At 41.3% G+C, this 19,393-nt stretch overlaps 1 protein-coding gene across 4 annotated transcripts in view; it reads left to right on the top strand.

Moving 5' to 3' along the window:
* Positions 1-19,393, top strand: part of EPB41L4B (erythrocyte membrane protein band 4.1 like 4B) — a 180,444-nt gene that overhangs the window by 56,425 nt on the left and 104,626 nt on the right. For all 4 annotated transcript variants that reach the window (XM_074875473.1, XM_074875463.1, XM_074875481.1 and 1 more), the window contains exons 3-5: positions 13,169-13,211; positions 15,409-15,487; positions 18,847-18,891. In XM_074875473.1, coding sequence (XP_074731574.1) covers positions 13,169-13,211; positions 15,409-15,487; positions 18,847-18,891 — 167 coding nt within the window. The remainder of the gene's footprint in view (positions 1-13,168; positions 13,212-15,408; positions 15,488-18,846; positions 18,892-19,393) is intronic.

Raw genomic sequence — 19,393 nt, 5'->3', positions numbered from 1 at the left:
AGTATCCTGTAGCACTCAGTGCTTCAGTTACTAATAGTGGCAGTGATACCAATGCCAGTTCAGTAACTGGACAAAGGTGATGTGGCTGACTCCACAGTGATGCGGAACACCTGATGAATGACTCCTTCCAGCTGTGGCTGTATTGCAGTCTCTGAACGCGGGGAGGGGGGGTGTTGTGGTTTAGCCTGCCGGGGTCTGAGACCACGCGGCCGCTGCCCCTCCCCCACAAAGGGAGTGAAATACAAAGCCCCAAGACTGAAATAAGGAAAGGTTTAATACAACAGTGCAATAGCAACACAACCAACAACAACAATAACAATAACAGTAATAGTGATAGCAATGAACAGAGCAAAATAGCTACCAAATACAGCAGTTTGAAGCACGATGTACAAAACCACGAGTGCACCGCGCTCCCGCCAGGAAAAATGTGACCTGCCAGGATGTGACGTCCGCATGGTATCTGAATAACCCGGCTAGAGCTCCCCCCCACTGCTGGGGAAACTTAACCCTATCCTGGTTAAACCAGGACAGGGGGAGACTCCAAAACACTAAGATTTTCCAGAGAATCTCCACTTTTTAGTCTTCCAGCAACATTTTTTGTCTCCCAGAAGGGCTGGAGATCATTTCTCTGGCACAGACTTGAGAAGCAGCCATACAGGGCAGGTGATTGTGATACTGTTACTGTTTATCAATGCTGCTTCTCACCTCTCTTCTAAGTGTGGAGAAGTCTCCAGTCTACCCAGGACAGCAAACAGTTTTTGCTGTTTTCTCTTTGTGCATGGTCAGAGAATAAGCTGAAGTGTTTTCCTTTAGTTTTCTTCTGCAGATTTAGTCAGGTTTGTTGCCTGTTTGTTACAAATCCTTTCAGTTTATTTTTTGAGTGCTTGGGTACAGGCTTCAGAATTAAAGGTAATTTGCTTTTTATTGATATAGAGTGGCATCAGTTTTCATTGTCTGTATAATAAATCTAATGAGATTTATGCTACACAAGGCAAGGGTTTTTTTATATAATTTTTGTGGTTTACTCTTTTTTTTTTTTTTTATTCCCCGCTTCTCTGGGATATGAAGTTTCACTGCCAGAAAGGGAAACGAAGTAATCTTGTATGTACTGTTGTTTTGTGTGGCAGTGATTATCTGTGTTCACATTCAGTTAATAAGTTCTGCTTCTCTCACCTCAGGTCTGTGAAGCAAAATACTCCTCGGGCTGAAGTAGGTTATCAAATGTATATGAATTAAGACAGGATAATGGTCTTGAAGGATGTTCATATAGCGCTCTATTATTCATGTGTAGTTTATCTGGACTACAGATAAACCATGTCACCTATCAGGATGCTTCCGAGATGGCTCTGTGCAGACTCAGGCTGGGATAGGCAAGGCTTTCATGAACGCCACAGCTCTGTTATGCTGCATTCTGACATGCTGCTTTGTGTCCAGAAATAATACTGTAATTGGGACTCTTCTTCTTCAGTTCTATCTTTTGGTCTTAATATTCATGGTGATAATTAAAACGTTACCATGACAAGATTTGAAATACATGATATTAATTTTATGTTTAGTTTAGCCATGAAAAAAATGCCTTAAAGTAATCTCTATGCAGTATGACCCTAAATGTATTTTCAGAATTATGAAATGGGCAGGTGCAAGAGCTGTGTAGCAGCCTTTTCCTGTTAAGAGATTACTGTTTTCTTTCATTAAAAGCTAGCTGTTTATTTAAGCAACTTGACAATTAATTTGGACTAAAAATTAGCAGGTATATTTTGAAAACAAGATAAATGTTCTGCAAAATCAAGATCAAAGGGCAGATCTTGGGAACTTGGCAGAATGGGAAGGAATTTCTGCAAATAAATTTTCATGTTGTTTTGAACTGTAGGATGCAAAATTTTATTCTGGCTAAAACCAGTTTCTTTTAAAAAAACTTTCTAGACCTTCTGTCCTGTTAAACCCAACTGAAATCATATGTCACAGATACATTTGAAAGAAATATTTTTTTTAAATAAACAGAACCTCTTTGTTGCAGTTGGAAGTAATTGTGGCTTTTATGACCATAGTAGGAACCAAAGGGGTATAATCCTGCTGCCTTTGGTGTCACTGAGAGCTTTTTACTTTTGAGTTCAGTGTACACTGTCCTAACAGTTTGTCTATTTAAGTGTCCTTATGATCAATTTTGGTTTAAGACAACACAGGTATATTTCCATTAGTGATGAACTCAAGTCTTAAGCTAGTATGCTATAGTCTTAAGTGAGTCCTTCCTGGAAAAAAACAGCTTCCAGTTGCTTGTATTCATGTTAGCCTTAATTAAGTTAAAATAAATGACAAAATTAAGACAATTAGGCTTTTTTGGAAAAAAAAAAAAATATTTACGACATCCTGGTAGCCAAAACTGTGTTTTAATTCATGGTCATTGCTGAGGGTGCTGTAGGGGTCAAACCTTCTCTGAAGGTCAGTAAGTACATAGGAATGTGTTGCTCTCAGATCCTTACCAAAACCAGGAGGTGTGAAGTGTGGCTTAAAGCATTGCAGTTTCACTTGTAGAGCTTGGGCTCAGGAAAATCCCAGTGTGCATGGAGACACAAATGGCTGGGTTTTGAGCACATTTCATGTAAAAGCCTTAGACTAACTTTTGCTCTGCTCTGTACAGTAGTTACAGTTGGCCAGAAAATTATTTTAATGGTTGAGGCTTGGTTCTCTCGCAGAATGAATGCCATTGAACATTCATATTGCTTCAAGTATTAAAGGTTAGAAATAGAAATAAGCGGGAGAGGGGGGGAAGGCAGGGGAGGATAAGATCATAAAACTGGAGTCCACAAAAACCAGTGACTGAATATACTTATGTAATGGCAGAGGTGAGCTGATGCTACACTTGATCATTGGAAAAAGATGCATGTACTTGAGTGGTTTCACAAAAGCGTGCAAGGGTCAGCAGTGTGTCCAATAAAGATGAAGTGGATTCTTCAGAACATCAGCAGTGTTTGCAACAGAAGAATAATGGATGGCAAGCCTCGGCACAGATGGGACATTTAATTGATATATTTAGAAGATGCCTCCTCATTCATTTAAAATGAACCGAGAGCTGGTCTTATCAAGAACTCTGGAAGGGCAGGAGATAAGAAGAGCTGAAGCATTTGAGGGTCTTTTCACGAAAAGGGGAACCTTTCACTGGAGTGCAAGCTAGAGTTCAGTCAGTCCAACTGTGGAGGTGAACAAAGAAGCACATTACTGTCTCCTGATACCAGTGGTCATCGTGTCTCTAGGGAGACAGAGTGAATTGCGGAGGTGGCACAGGACTGCTGAGTACCTAGTGTTGCTAGTTCATAGAAGCACATTTGCAACAGTCATTGACATTTTATAACTTACAGTAGTATTTGTAGGGGTCCTTGATTGCAAAAGGAAGATGTATGGAACTTCATGTAGTGAGATTTTTTCAAGAGCCAGCTTAAACTAGTAACTGCATTTAAGAGGTTGCTTGCATCATGTGGTGGTGGAATCTGGATGCTGAATTTGGATGTGAGACTTCTTGATTGAGTGTGTCAATATAATTAAAAAAATCCCACAAAACCCAGTGCTTTAAGAAGGCCAAAGCTTTCAGGAGTGGTTCTGTATTAAAACTGTGATAAGAGGTAGTCCCAGTCACATTCTTTTATATGTTTTTTTCAGAGGCTGTCTGCATACCTAAGGACTGGTTTCATGAAGGCTCAGACAAAACATTGCATTGCAAAATTTTCACTTGCTTTCAAATTATTTCTGACATGGTAATTGCATGTGTGACTTGCTTGTGGTTTTGAGTTTCCCTAAAATGTCTATTTTGTAGGCCTTGAGCATTTTAACTTGACGTTATCCTGTGCTTTTGCTGTGGCCAGGTAGGGTTCTCTTCCTGACCCCTTGTTGCCTCTAGAAAAGCACTTTGCATCTGGGCCTCAACACACTGTGATTAGAAAACAGGACTGCTGGAACAGGGACTAGTCTGTTCCTCAGTTTCTTTGTGCTTTAAACGGGCATGAAATACAGACATCTGTGTTGCCTTTGAGATATGTGTGTTAGGATTTTTGAACTCCATTCTGATGATTACATGCTAAAGTACTTTTTCAGCCTGGAATTGCAGACCACAAGGTACCACGGACTGTTTGTAAGGACTTTATAAAAGTGAACTAAGGAAAAAACAAAGCTACTGGTTAACAGCTTTGAATTTACTGTACAAGAGTCTTCGTCTTCAATGGAACATTTTTAGGCGCTTGCTTAGTGAAAGCTTGAAAATTGCCGGTATACTACCAGAATTTTTCTTGCATCACAGGAATAAAAAACCTTTTTCTTCCAAATACTGCTTGTGTTTATTTTCTGTAGCTTACACCTATAACATTATCAGTACCAGCAGTTATTGCAGCATTTTTGGTTTTTGATTTGGAAGAAGGTTGCCTCTATTCATGGTACCAGCCAGATGGTAGTACTGCATTTGAAGATTTCCGTACTCTAGGAATGTGACAGAAATTGTTTTCAGCTGCACTTGCTAGATCATTATTAATGCCTCTACCTCATGTGCTAAGCCCAGAGGGCAACAGAGCACCACCCAACCGCTCGCTCACCCCTTCTCCCTCATGGATGGGGAGGAGAAAATAAAACAAACAGCTCAGGGATTGCGACAAGGACAGGGAGAGATGACTTACCCGTTACAGTCATGGGCAAAAGACAGACTCTTTAGGGGAAGAAAAAGAACATCAATTTAATTTGAACACCACCAACAACACTAGTTTACCAATCAGAGTAGGATAGTGAGAAATACAACCACATCTTAAAAACACCTTCCCCCCCACCCCTCACTTCTTCCTGGGTTCAGCTTCACTCCCAATTTCTCTACCTCCTGCTCCACAGTGTCGCAGGGGAACAGGGAATGGGGGTTGCAGTCAATTCATCACACATTGTCTCTGCTGCTCCCTCATCCTCAGGGGAAGGACTCCTCACACTCTTCCCCTGCTCCAGTGTGGGGTCCCTCCCACAGGACACAGTCCTCCATGAACGTCTCCAGTGTGAGTCCTTCCCACAGGCTGCTGTTCTTCATGAACTGCTTCAGTGTGGGTCCCACCCATGGACTGCAGTCCTCCCAGCAACAGACTGCTCCAGTGTGGGCTTCCCACAGGGTCATGGCTTCTTCAGGCACAGCCACCTGCTCCGATGTGGAGTCCTCTACAGGCTGCAGGTGGGCATCTGTTCCACCATGGACCTCCATGGGCTGCAGGGGCACAGCCTAACCTCTCACCACGGGCTGCAGGGGGGTCTCTTCTCCCGTGCAGCTCCTCCCTCCTCCTCCTTTCTTCAACTGACCTCGGTGTTTTCATAGGTATTTCCCTTGTAACTCCTCCTCCTTTCAGATTCCCCTTAAATATGTTATAGCAGAGGCACAGCCACCGTTGCTGATTGGCTCAGCCTTGGCCAGAGGTGGGTCTGACTTGGAGCCGGTGGAGCTTTGAGAAGCTTCTAACAAAAGTCACCTCTGTAGTTCCCTCCCCTGCTACTAAAACTACAACACACTAGTGGATCCCAAAAACTTTCTTCAAGTGCAAATACAGATTTCTTTGTAAAGAACATACTCCTATGGAACAGTCCTGGGTGCCTTAGCCATTTATGGAAATGATTGTCAGATTTAAAAAAAAAAAATGCTGTAGAGAAATAAACTCCTTGTCAGTTCATTCAGTTACCAACCATAATGAGAGATGGGAGTTGGGGAGTGGGATGTAAAGGGAAAGCAGCAGCTTGATGGAAGCCAGGCCTTTTCCTCCCCTCTCCCTCGGGGCTTGGTGCAGAAGAGATGGCACCTCTCCATGCGGGGCGGTGAGGAAAGGATGGGAGAGAAGGGCCCATGCAACCCTTGACATGAATGCTACAGGCTATGTGGTTGGAGGTCCCAGATAGGGCTAGTAAGGGTTATTAAGGCCTATCAGTGCCCTCAGGGCTCTGGAGTTAGCATCTATGGCCTTGTACTTCCCAAGATACCAACACAGAGCTTTCTTACCACAGCTCCACCTGCCCTGGACAGCATTGCTTGCACTGTCCCACTGCTTCTAATTTGTGGGAGGTAACTGCCTTTCTTCACAGGACAGGAGAGAACTTGGCATGAGAACTGCTGTTTTCATTCCTGTACAACTGGTAACACACAGAATAATGCTGGTTGAAAGGGACTGCTGGAGGTCAACTGGTCCAGTGCCTTGTTCAAAGCAGACAGCTTAGAAAACCGATACAACTTCACACTTTGATCAGGTTGCTCCTGACACCTCCAACAGCACTGATACGGCACTATACCACTGTGCCTGGGCTCTGTTCAGCAAGATGGTGGCAGCAGTATCTGAAGAGGGTCTAAAACAAGATTGAGCCACCCAGCTTGAAACTCCTGTAGTTGTAAGATCCTGCCAGTGTTTTATGAAAAGTTGGTCTCATCTGAGCCCAAATGCAAACTGTTCACCTCATTAATCCCAGCTTGGTCTTGTGATATGAATGCTATTGGAGCAGGCAGTGCATTCCTTTTTTTAAAAAAAATGTTTTTCTTCAAGTCAGAGCAGCATCCTGAAAGATGCCACCAAAACTTAGCTGTTGAAGAGGGTGCATGTATCCAAGCCCCTGCTTAGAGCAGCTCTGGTTGGATCCAGTTTCTCAGGGCTTTGTTCGGTCATGTTTGGATATCCTCAAGGATGGCAGCTCCACAGTCCCTCTAGGCACCTGTGCTTTGTCTGAACAGCCTCATGGTGACAGTCTTTTCCTTTTGTCTAGCTGGGATTTCTCCTGGGTCTGGTGCCGCTCATCCTTCTGCCACAGAGCACCGCTGAGAAGAGTCAGTCTTCATCTTCTCTACAGCCTCCCAGCAGGCAGCTGAAGTCACCAGTCAGGTCCACCCCGACCCTTCATTCTGGATTCAGACCAGAGGCAGCTCCTTGAGCCTGCCTTTGTGTGCCCCAGCAACTCACCATCCCAAAGGCCCTACGTTGGGCTTACATTAAACTCATCAGTGTCTTTCCTGGACTGGTGACAAGGAAGGGGACACAGGAGTCCAGGTGCAGTCACCAAAGGGCCAAAGTAGAGAGGAGGAAAGCATTTTTACCAGGTTTTTTATTGGTTTATTGGTTGAGTTTTTGTTGTTTTTTATTGCCCGCTGTTGAAAAGGACTCCCAATGAAGCAGCTAGAAGGGATCTTAAGGGTGAAATCCAGCACTTCTTCATGGCAGAACTGCTTCTCCAAATCTATTAGGTTTGCTTGACAAGGTTTTGATAGTGGGGAGGGCTGTAGGGGTTGCTTCTGACAGAAGGTGCCAGAAGCTGTTCCCACCTTGGACAGAGCCAGTTCTGGCCAGCTCCAAGACAGACCCACTGCTGCCTAAAACTGAGCCTCTCAACAAAGTTGGTAATGCCTCTGTGATAACATATTTAAGAAGGGGTAAAACCTGTGCAACAGCAGCTGAGAGAAAGGAGTAAGAATATGTGAAACAACTCTGCAGACAGCAAGATCAGTGAAGAAGGAGGGGAGGAGATACTCCAGGCACCGGAGCAGAGATTCCCCTGCAGCCCGTGGTGAAGGCCGTGGTGAGGCAGGCTGTGCCCCTGCAGCCCATGGAGGTTAACGGTGGAGCAGATATCCACCTGCAGCCTGTGGAGGACCCCACACCAGAGCAGGTAGATGAGTGAAGGACGCTGTGACCCCGTGGGAAGCCCACACTGGAGCAGGCTCCTGGCAGGACTTGTGACCCCATGGGGGACCCACGCTGGAGCAGTTTGTGAAGAATGTCAGCCTGGGGGAAGGACCCATAATGGAGAATTTTGTGGAGGACTGTCTCCCGTGGGAGGGACCCCACGCTGGAGCAGGGGAGAGTGTGAGGAGGAGGAAGTGGCAGACACAACATGTGGTAAACTGACCGCAACCCCCATTCCCCGTCCCCCTGCGCTGCTCGGGGGTGGAGGTAGAGAAATTGGAAATGAAGTTAAGCCCAGGAAGAAGGGAGGGGTGGGGGGAAGGTGTTTTAAGATTTGTTCTTATTTCTCATTATCCTACTCCACTTTGATTGGTAATAAATTAATTTCCTTGAGTTGAGTCTGTTTTGCCTGTAACAGTACTTGCTGAGTGATATCCCTGTCCTTATCTGGACCTACGAGCCTGTTGCCATATTTACTCTCCCTGTCCAGTTGAGGAGGTAGAGTGATAGAGCAGCTTGGTGGGCACCTGGTGGCCAGCCAAGGTCAAACCACCACACCAAAGCAAAATCTGTCTCTTAATGTTTTTCCTTGATCTGCTGCTGTTCATTGTGCACTGTCGCCAGGAGCCTGGCTTCGTCTTCAGTCACCCCTTGAGTAGGCTTCTCTTGTCCGCAGACTGAAAAGCCCCCACCTCCAGGCCCCAAGGACCTCGGTGGCCCTGTGAGACTGTCCTCCTGTCACCCTGGCACAGCAGCCCAGTGGAAGCCAGGCACTCTCCTCCACTCTCCCTTGGGGCTTAGCCTGTAATTTAGGAGTGCTGTAATTGTCTGTGTTGATCTTACAGAATCCTCATTTAAATAATTTCTCCAGCCAGTTTACAAATGCCTTTCTGTGTTCCAGCTTGCTCTCTGCAGTTTGGAGTCATTAGTAACCCTGCAGAGGTGCATCACCCTGCTTCCTATTTGAAAATGCTAACCAGCATCACCCCTGGTGTTCATTAAATTTTGAGTTGTATCTGAGCAATTTATCTAAAAGCAGTTTTTCTCTGCATTTTCAAGAGGAACATAACTTTCTAGGATGGATCAAAGAAACTTACATGAGTGTAAAGAACAATCTTCTCATCGTTTTAAGCTGTGAACTCCTGGGAACTTATACAGTTTCTAAGTATATACTTGTGTAGTCCCAGAGTTTCTACATGACCCCAATTCTCGTTTGGTTTTCTGTTACTACCATAATAATATTTAAAAGGTGACCTTCAAAAGAAAAGAGGAAAGCGCTTTTTCTTCTTTGTTCCTTTTTGACTTTATAGTGTAGAGAAGTCCCCAAACTGTGGTTTGGTGGGTAGGGTTTTTATTGACTTGGTTTTGGTGATTTCTTCCTCCCATGTGTTACATATGTCTTTATCCTCTCTGATTTCGAAAGCCATGTGGCTATTGGCAGACAGCTTAGTAGGATTCAGGTGTCTAGGAAATCAGACAGCAAGGTGACAGTTGAAGTGATAATTGACTTTTGGTTTTAAAGGTGCCAGCTTTTGTTTAGCACACCTTCTTTTTTGAACCTGAGTAGCATGGTTCTCCCTCCTGTACCTCCAGGTAAGACTTGAGAAAGCATTTAAGCAATATTCAGAAAGCAAATAAAACTTCCAGTAAGAATGAACTTTCTCCTACTGATAGTTAAATATATAAATAAGCATAAGGGAAAAGAGTCTATTCAGGACATTCTTCATGCATTTTAAACTAGCAAAGCAAGCCAACCAAAAAAGGTCAAAATGCAATTTTTTTCCTTTTCAGGTCACCTTTGAGGGCTGTATAGATCAAGACAAGGATTTTTCATTCTTTCAGGAAGCAAGTAGAGAGGCAGTGGAATTTGTAAAGCTGAGGTGTGTGATGAGTTTTTGTTAGCCTGGGGTACTTCTCCTTTCAGTCTTCATTTGGCAGTCACCATGGTCCTTATGTAGACTGTTCCAGTAGTTATAGTTTGTCTGCTATACCTTGACACAAATACATCTTTACCTTGCTGCGTGACTATTTTGAGAAAATAACGGTTGCTACCACTTACAAAGTGTTGGGGTACTTATTTTTTCCTCTTGAGTTAGATAAAGTGAGATAACAGGAGAGCATGCTGAGATAAATATGTGCTTTCAGTATTTTAATAAATCTTTTTAAAAAATGGTGTTTCTTCCATGTGGAATTGATTGTGTGTGTTTTCAGCACATGAATCCCAACCAGTGACTGCTGTTTTATGTCAGTTAATACCATAGGAAACATTATTTATTTGGCAAAGCAAAGAAATTATGCTGGGATTAAACAGGAATAAATGGAAGATAATCCAGCATTTGAAGTTCCAGTTTACCTGACAGAATTAAAGGAGCAACCTCCTTGCTCTCTACAGCTTCCCGAGGAGGGGAAGAAGAGACGAAGGTGCAGGTTCTTTTCCCTGGTATCCAGTGACAGGATGCATGGGAATGGTTCAGAGCTGTGCCTGGAGAGGTTTAGACTATTAGCCATTAGGAAGCATTTCTTTACCAAGAGGGCGGTGAAACACTGGAACAGGCTTCCTAGAGAGGTGGTTGATGCTCCAAGCCTGTCAGTGTTTAAGAGGCATTTGGACAATGCTCTTGATAATGTGAAGCAGTCAGGCAGTTAGACTAGATGATCGTTGTAGGTCCCTTCCAACTGAACTCTTTATTCTGTTCTGTTCTATTCTATTCTAAAGTAATCATAGAATCTTGATTACATGCAGTTTGACCAGGTTTGGGGTTCTTTTTCCCTTACTGGGGGTAAAGTAGCTTAGACACTGTCTTCCTACCATAACGCAGTCCTAAACCAATTAATCCCTTTTCTCATCCTTGTTCTGCACTGATGCTTCTGAGTCCAGACTGGATATGGGGGAATGTGACACTGTGTAGTTGAATTGACTGTCGTGAGCCTCAGTCCTCCACTGTGAGATCCATGCTTAAATTTGATAAGTTCGGATCCTGAAATAATGTACAGTTGTTTAGCCAGAGCACAAGATAGACAGAGCTACAGTCATAGGTGCCGAGAGAGCAAGTCCCCTCTGGTTTTATTCAGCTTCCTAGTAAGACTTCAGAACTCGTTGCTTTCCCTTTCCTGTTCTTGAGTCAGCAAGCAGTATGTAGCCAAGCCCAAACCTCTTTTTGGCTTTATCTAGAATGCTGTGAAATTTTTTGAGCTCAGAGGGACATTTGGATAGCTGGTGTGATTTCCAGTGTGGAGAAACCTTCTGACATTATCTGAGGCAAAGGAGTGTTGAAATTCAGCCTGATTTTCACAGAAGTTGCAAAAAATCTCTGACTTGTAAATTGGTGTTGGTTCACAAATCTGCATGAAAGCTGATGGGTCTGGGAACTCTGGGCCATTAATACTGCCAATCCTTGTCCTACCTCCGTATTTTTATTTTGTGATCTGTGTGGTGGCCACATCACACACAGCCATGATGTGCAATGGGAGATGGGGGTAAAAAAGCATCCTATTCTTGATTCTGAAGAGAGATGAGTTTAATGCTTGCTGTGTTTTATCTCCTGGAGCAGTCTGCCTCTGGCTGCTTGAGTACAGAGAGTGAATGATCGTTTCCTCTCTAGGCTATAGTCTCATTTAATGGTCCACGCAAGTAGTTCCTAGAGTCATTTTAATGATTTTTAAACCTTCTTTGAAGTATTTACACTTCCGAATAATCAGTTTGCAACTTGCTGTTATTTGAGTTTTAATACAGCTAGAACACCACACTCCAAGATTGGGACTATCAGCTGTTATTTCATTAGGAATTATTGTAGTTCAGGTTGTGTGGTGCTTATTTCTGAACATGGTATACTAACATGAGCCACAGATGAAAAGTTATTGGAGGTTTTTTGCCTGTAGTATAGCTATTATTCATGTTTGGTTTTATTTAACGTGAAGCTAAACTTTTCTTTTAATGGAATCAGTATATTTGTGAGTGGTTTATCTTTAGCCAGAATAAATATTGAGGAGAAAGACATTTTTGTAGCTAGGTATTAGAAGCATAAAAAATTAATGTGCCCTGGAGGTGTGAAAGTAACAGACTTGTATAATTTCAGTAAAAAAGGAAAGTTTCAATGTTGATACTTTTTCCTTATCAAAACTTTGAAATTTCAGAAAGCTTCTGTGAACTGCCAAGACTTCTGATACAATTCCTCATAAGACAGCAAAGTAGAGACAGAATGAATTACTTGCAACTCTAAGGAATGTATTTGTATGAGCTGCTGTAATGTTTTATTTCCACTCTGGTAGAGATTTTTCAGATTGTAACGATAGATTCCTTGGCAGCATCACCTAAGGGAGTCTAGCAGGTCTTATGCAAATAAAAGCACCTTCAGAATAATTGTTTCATTTCTCTTTCTCTCTCTCCCTTTTTTTGTGAGATATATTTACCTCAAGGGTTGCAAGTTGTCAGACTTTTGATCTATACTCTTCTATACCTGTGATAAATAAATTTTTGCCTTGGCTTAGGACATCCTTAGTAAATAAATAGCAGCATTACTATCAACTAACAATTTTTCACATTTATTTAGCCATGGTGGTGTGGTGTCAGTGGAATGATAAGTAGTCATTCAGAGATTCTCCGTTTTCTGAAAGCATGAATGCTTTAATGGGGAAGAAGGAAGAGGTTTTTTCTCCTAAGATTTTGTTCCATAGTACCTAGTTTATTATTTTAAAATAAACATATATATATAAAGATAGAAAAACATTTATTTCAAGGAAGTCCAAATACTGTTTTATTACAACAGGAACGTTTACATGGGGTTGCTTCAAATCACATTGCAGCCTTGTGTAGGAAATTGCGCAGACAGTCAAAGGTTTAAGCTAAATTTACACAGAGAGTATTTATTGCTACTTTTCTGTAGATGCAACTTGCACTATGAGAGAGTACCTAAACTTTGCTGGGAAGCGTGCTCTTTTGTCATCATAGTTGACTCTATTCAAGATCTGCCATTAGTTTAAAAAGGGGAAAGGGGTATGCATCAGTGTTTCCCGAATAGTTTTAGTGGGGGTTAAGTCTTTGTCCTTATCTTGAAAAAAGTTGGCTATGGAGCAATGGAAGGCAGGACAGTACAGGATCTGGAGGGTCTCCATCAAGCAGGGGAGTTGAAAGAATGAAACCCAGGGGTTTGGCCTGCTGTCCTCAGGGGCACTTGGGCAACAGTTAAACCTGGGGACGAAAGGGTATTTTCCTTACACACCACTGCTTTGTGGCTTTGGATTTTGAAGTTTCCTCTCTGGAAGAGTGTGAAACTTCCCTGGCAGTACTGATGCATTTAGAAGTCAAGATTTCCCCTATGAAAGAAGGTAAGTTGTTGAATGTGCAAATAAACACTTTCGCAGATGTGTAGAAGTTTAGCAAATAAATATGGCAATATTTTCTTTAAGAAATTTTTAGCTGTTAAATTTTATTGTAATTAGTTTATTCTGTCAACAAAATCTTGAAATGGAACTGCTTTTAAATGTGGATTTTCTTTTTTTAGCACTGGTTGGACCATTCAAAATTCATTAAGAAGCAAATAAAAAGTAAGTACCATGTCTCTGCCTGTTTATTTTGTTACTTCCTTACGAATTTGAACTTAGAGTGTTTGAACGTGATTGTGAATCTTTAAATATGGCCTTTAATGGAATAAATGTTTCTTAGGAAATAGATTTAATTTAATGGCTAATTGGCTGACTATATCCTGTCTAAATGCAAGAGCACTTACAAGCAATAGACCAGCCCTTCAGTAGCTCTCATTAAACGTGCTGTTTGTCTGAGGCAGAGTAGGTTGCCAGGTAATTTCTGTCTGATCTGTGAAATCAGGTTGCCTGGACACAGATCACTGTTTCTGTCACTGCTTTTGATCCAGAACAGATTTCCTGGATTTTTTTTGTCAAAGACTGAATGGGAAATATTTCACTGTTTAATGGTTAACCTCTTTTTTGTATATTATAAATAAAACTAGCAGAAATGCCTGCTATTTCATCAAAGGGAGTTTTGGGTGGAGGGGTTGGGTTTGGCCACTGAGTTTTTTGTGGAAATTGGCTAAGGCAAGCAAGTTGCTCCTGGATCTCTAATAATTTGGTTGCAGGGTTGGGTACAGCACAGCATCAGCACTAAAGTGTTTTGTTAATATAATGCAGTTGACAACAGCCATAGACCAGCTGATAATATTGCTTCTTTGAGACTAAAATACAGCATTTTGCAAGGAGATTGTTGACCCCCTTGCAGGATCGCACAGAGATGTGTCTTGATTACTTCAGTGGTGCTTTGCCTTTCTTTCTGATAAGTATCCAAATATCTACATGATTTTTGTAAATGATGGAGCTCTTCAAAGGTCTTTAGGACAGTTTGCTTTCACTCCACAGTGTGTGGGTGTCAGTGTGCTAGAACAGGTGGTAAAGATAGCTGCTGTGGTTGGCTTTCTCTCACCTTTTCATCATATCACAGACTGCTTTACCGTGACTAAGTGATTTGCAGGTGCGCTTTCTGTGATAGCTTTGTCATTTTCTTGATCTGTCTTAAAGTGTGGAAAATCAGTGATTCTGTAACACCTTCAACCAGTTTAGTTGCACTGTTTTGTCTGTTTAATCTGTGAAGGGTCTGTTTTAAAAAGAAATTGGCCAAGCCCTTCTTTGAGGAACGCTGAAGAGGGAAGCAATTTGATGAGCGTTGTAAAGGTCTGTCTCACAACAGGATACTTTCCTTTACCTTGCATTCAGCATGTGCTTTGAGAAGAGTTCCTCTTTCATGATGGATGTTGCTCACTGCTCTTTTTTTCCCAGCAGTGGGCCCGTAAAGAGTCATTATTTCACTGATGCAGACCTTACCAGTGGTGCCTGTCAGCCTAGGGTACTGTAACCTGTCTTCTAGGAGCTATTGTTGGACGCAATGTCAAAGCTCTAATTATTAGAGTTTTGGCTGCATGTTGTTTAGTAGAATGGATCAGTAATGGGCACATATATACTGTGTGAATGTGGTGTTACAGAAGACCTTAGAAAGGTGTGACAAAGAGTCATTTTTCCAGCACTTAATATACCAGCAGGCTGTTGGTCTGGACGATGAGGCTTAGGCAGATAAGGATGCATTGGTCACAGTCTCATGGTAGCTGGGTAACATTTTATTATCTGTGTTTCATAGGAAGTCAGACCTAACATTCATCTTCTGGAATTAGGAAACAACAATTCTTACAACTCCATTTCATGGAATTTGTTACCTTTTCGCATTCATGGGTGCCTTCCAGAGTCTTCTCTCCTACTTTTCACCTTATTTATCTTACCTTTTCTCATTCATGTGTATCAGTCAAAAGCTGATCTATTGGTTGAGGGTTTTTTTGGAGTTATGTTTGTGCCTGGTAACAAGATGCATCACCCTCTTCTTCCCTCTCTCTTCCATCTGCCCTTGCCCCCAGCAACAGGCAGTGTACCTGGAACTTGCTGTCATTCACAGTGTGCTGCGGGGCACATCTGAAAAAAATATGTTTGCCAAATGGACTATTGCTCAATTAATCTAATGATTAGAGTATCATAAAGTATGGTAATAATCTAATACTTTTTTATTGCATGCATTTTCATTTTTAAATTTTTAAAAAACATGAAATATTTACTTCTTTAAACAATTTGAAAAACATACTTCATTTTGGCTTTCTTGGGTTGTGGGGTGGTGGCTGTTGTTCTGCCTTAGCAGAACCGCAACTAGTGTAAACTTTTTTTTCCCCATTTAAAATCTCTGCATATACAGTTGGACCTCCGTACACGTTGCATTTTCGAATTAAGTACTATTCATCAGAACCGAACAACCTTCATGAGGAGTTTACAAGGTAGGAACTATGCATGGTTAACTGTGTGACTGGCAGAAGGGTAAATAAGACATCTAAGCTACATGGGGATACTGCAAGGAGGTGATTTGACCTTTCTTACTAAGAGTGGTCATTTTTTCAGACTTCTTAGGCATTTTTCTACTGTCAGAGAAACATCATCTTTTTATTTGCTGCAAAAAACCATTCATGGGCCTCTCCAAGTGTTTTAGTCTGTAGGAGATACTGTGTTCTTGTGCTTTGAAGTTAGCAAAGAAAGGCAGTGTTGAGTGGGGAGAGCAGCAGCTGGGTGTGATTTAATAATGGTAGAAGGGCCATAGAATTGTGGGAGTAGACAGCTTGAGTTCTTGGGCAACAGTTGGTTGATTGAATCTCTTCCACTTCCCCACGAGTTCTCTGTGGTGCAAAAGAAAGGTGTAAAGACTGCATTGTGTAAAGTCACCTTAGAATACCTGGAGGTCTTTTGTTTCAGTCTGGTGGGCTGTTTTCTGGGCTGTGACGACTATACCTTGCTGGGTTCATAGCACTCTGGTGTGATCTAGAGGATGTTCTGAAAACTGGGAAAGGAGCAGCTGGAGGAAAAGGGTTTACTTATCTTTTGTATCTGCCAACTTTGTGTCGTCTTTGCATAGTAATCTATCTTAATGTTGGTTTATCTTTGTTTGTTTGTTTTGTTCTGTTTCTCACCGTAGGGCACTTTCTATATCTTTTAATTTGCTTGGCAATAATCAGTGTATTCCCAGTCAGCCTAAGGTGTTTAAAGATTGTTGATTATTGTAGTTCATGTACATATGACACATGTTTACTGTCTCCTTTCCTATCTGCTGTGTTGACTGTCTATTTTCTTTCACTGCCTGAGACGATCAAATTGCTAATTGTCATCACCTTATGATACTGACATGGAGGCTTCAATATCCATTATCAGTTTAGTGCAGCAGTGTTAATTCAATGAAAGGGCATATTCCTATACAATGTATAATTAACCTGTAGAACTCCTTGCCACTTCTGTAATTGAGTATAAGTGTTACGTCCTACTCAGATGAGGGACGTGACAATAAGATCTTAGAGAATCCAAAAACCTGGATGATTTTGGGGCATAGCTAATGAGAAAATGCAGCTAAATTAGTAGGAATAATATATATTTTCTGAAAATGGATGTAAGTCTTCATAGATCAGGGTGCCTGTCTAACAAGTATTGCATTTCCCTTGTGGTCAAATTATTCCATTACTGTCTACCACAAGATTTCTTGCTTAATCTTCTGAGACGTATGATCCTAGTCACTGCAAGATGTAGGGTTTTGAGCTCTGTGGTCATTGCTGTGATCGAGTAAGACATTTCCTCTGAAAGTATTAACCGCTAATGCATTGTGATCTAATTACTGTTGAAAGGTGACATTTCAGAAGACTATTTTAATTAGAAAAACACTTTACTCAGCTAAATTTTCAGGTTTATGAACTTTTTTTTTTTTTGTAATTATAAGCTTGACAGAAGACCACTGTGAAACTATGGAAGGAAAATGAAAATGAACTGGAAATTGATTTTACAGTGAACAAATAGTTACATTTTTCTTTTTTGCTGGGGAAAACAATTTTGAATGTTGCTGGGTTTTAAGAATCTTTATGCTAGCTGGATCATATTTTCCATGTAGCACGTTGAGTAAAATGTGAAGGTTAACAACTATATACTCAGAATTATTCCAAGTGGAAATGGAATGGGAGCAAGAGGAGGAAGAAAAATTATCGTTAACAGTAACCATGATCTGGCCTGGTTGGGGGGGGTGTTCAAAATTCCTTGTGGAGACCTGTTTTCTAGTGAAGTTCAGCTTCTAGTGAAGCTGTAAACATTATATTCTTATAATTAGCACAGTAATGGGGAAGTATTGAAACGCTTCACTCAAACTGTCTTTTTCCAATTTAAAAACACAGTTGAAATCCAGTGCATTTTGGAAGACATCTTCTGTCACTTTTATGGGTCCTGATTAGTTAGTTTAGTTAGAAAAACAACAGAGGAATGTGTCTGTACGTGTGTGTTGTGGAGAATTTTCTAAGGTATTTTGCTGATTTGGAACATCAACAATTGAGATGCCGATGCTTGTCTGCGTGCAGAAAAGGATCAAGAGTAGGCCATACCAATCAGAGCAGAGCTGCAGTGCTGCACAGGCTGGCTGACACTGACTCTGAGGCTGCAGAAGCACTGCCCAGATTTTTCTTGCAAATTTAGAAGAGTTCATGGGATTGTGAGTCATCAGGGGAAAACAGTAAGAACAGGAAATATACTTGTCTACCCTTAATCTATGCATGTAAATACCTAGGTTTGATTGGCAAGTCAGGTATTAGCCAAGTATGTGAATCAGAGACGTGACACAGAGCTAACATGGATAAATCTGATTCTGCTTTAGTGTATCATGAGAAGTCTTTTTAATCTTCCTTTTCATTTCTGTTTTCCTCTCTGATTCCAACTATTCATCCTTCACCGCGTTCATAGCACGTCCTCTGTGGTGAAAAACACTTTATCTTTCTAGCATCCTTTGTAAACATAGGAGAGGTTTACGTTCACATTTACTGGCTTGACTCTCAGTAGTGCTTCGTACTTTCTTCTCTTGAGTCACTCATCACTGCAAGCCTCACCCAACAGTGTCCGGAGCAGTGCAGAGCTTGTCTGCGCCATCCTATCCTGTACAAAGCTCTTGTATGACTTGGGACACTTCTGCATGCCTCAAACGCCAACTCTGAGTGGCTGTGAAACATGAAGCATGCCTAGAACTGAGGATTAGCAACAGCTTAAAATGCTACTACAGTTTGAAGGCTGTAAATTCCTACTTGGCCTCCTAAATAAATTTGTGGGCTCTATGGAATTCAGGTTTCTTTTATTCAGAACTTTTCTGCTATTTTAAGTAAAAATTCAGTCAGCTCTACCTTTTGCCCAGTTTGGACTTTTTCCATGTTCTGTATTTGTGTTTGTGAAGGTAACCCTTCATGCCTTTATCTGCATTATGTCTTGATCCTATAGTTCAATTCTAGCTTGACTTGGGCAAGACGCAGTTCAGAACACTGGAGTGTCAATAACATTTACGTTGCTGTGGTGTATGCTCAGATAGAGCACATCCCTAAACAGCAAGGCTTTGGACAAAGTCCTGAACACAGCCCATAGTGAAAAATCCCTTCCTTTTTGATTTTAGTGAAAGCTATGGGAACTTTGAAGGTTGCAGGGTGTATCTAAGTGATCCCAAAGGCCCTTTTCTTTTAAGAACAAGTTAATGAAGATGTTGTGACTATTCAGTGAATTGGGATATTTTTCTAGACATTGGGCTAGAAAAATGACATTATATATACTTTTGACTTTCTGAATTTTTATTTGTCAGGTACCTGTTCGTATTACAGCTCCGGCAAGACATTCTTTCAGGGAAGTAAGTACCTCTTTGCTCTTGCAGCTGTAATTTAAAGTGGTTTTAATAGTTAATCTCTTAGTGATTTGAAACTTTAACTGCATGATCTTTTTAATTCTTTATGGTTTTCATGCACAGATTATAAACATGATTTACAGATCCACATGCATTTTTTTTCTTCAGAATACAGCGATATATGACTGTGTGTGCATCGTGACTATATTATTGACAGATAGAATGGGTAAAGACCTTTGGATTGACCAGGCAGTGGAAATGTACAAAGAGAGCAAAGACTGTCCTGAATTTTATGACTTAAAAATGTAAGATGGGCTTGCCATATTTTTCAATATGGTAGATAAAATAGAGGAGGAAAAGATGATGAAGTGCAACATTTTCTGCACAGGTCAACCCTGCAAAAGTATTTTGTGTGTTTGTAGTCTCACCCTGGCCAATAAATTCACATTTGCTCTATTTTTTTATTACAGACTCCAAAAAACTCAAAACCATATGTTCTAAAATACAG

Source organism: Strix uralensis, chromosome 1 (genome assembly GCF_047716275.1).
Source record: "Strix uralensis isolate ZFMK-TIS-50842 chromosome 1, bStrUra1, whole genome shotgun sequence".
In the NCBI taxonomy this organism is placed as follows: Eukaryota; Metazoa; Chordata; class Aves; order Strigiformes; family Strigidae; genus Strix; species Strix uralensis.
This window is presented reverse-complemented; position numbering and strand designations above follow the sequence as displayed.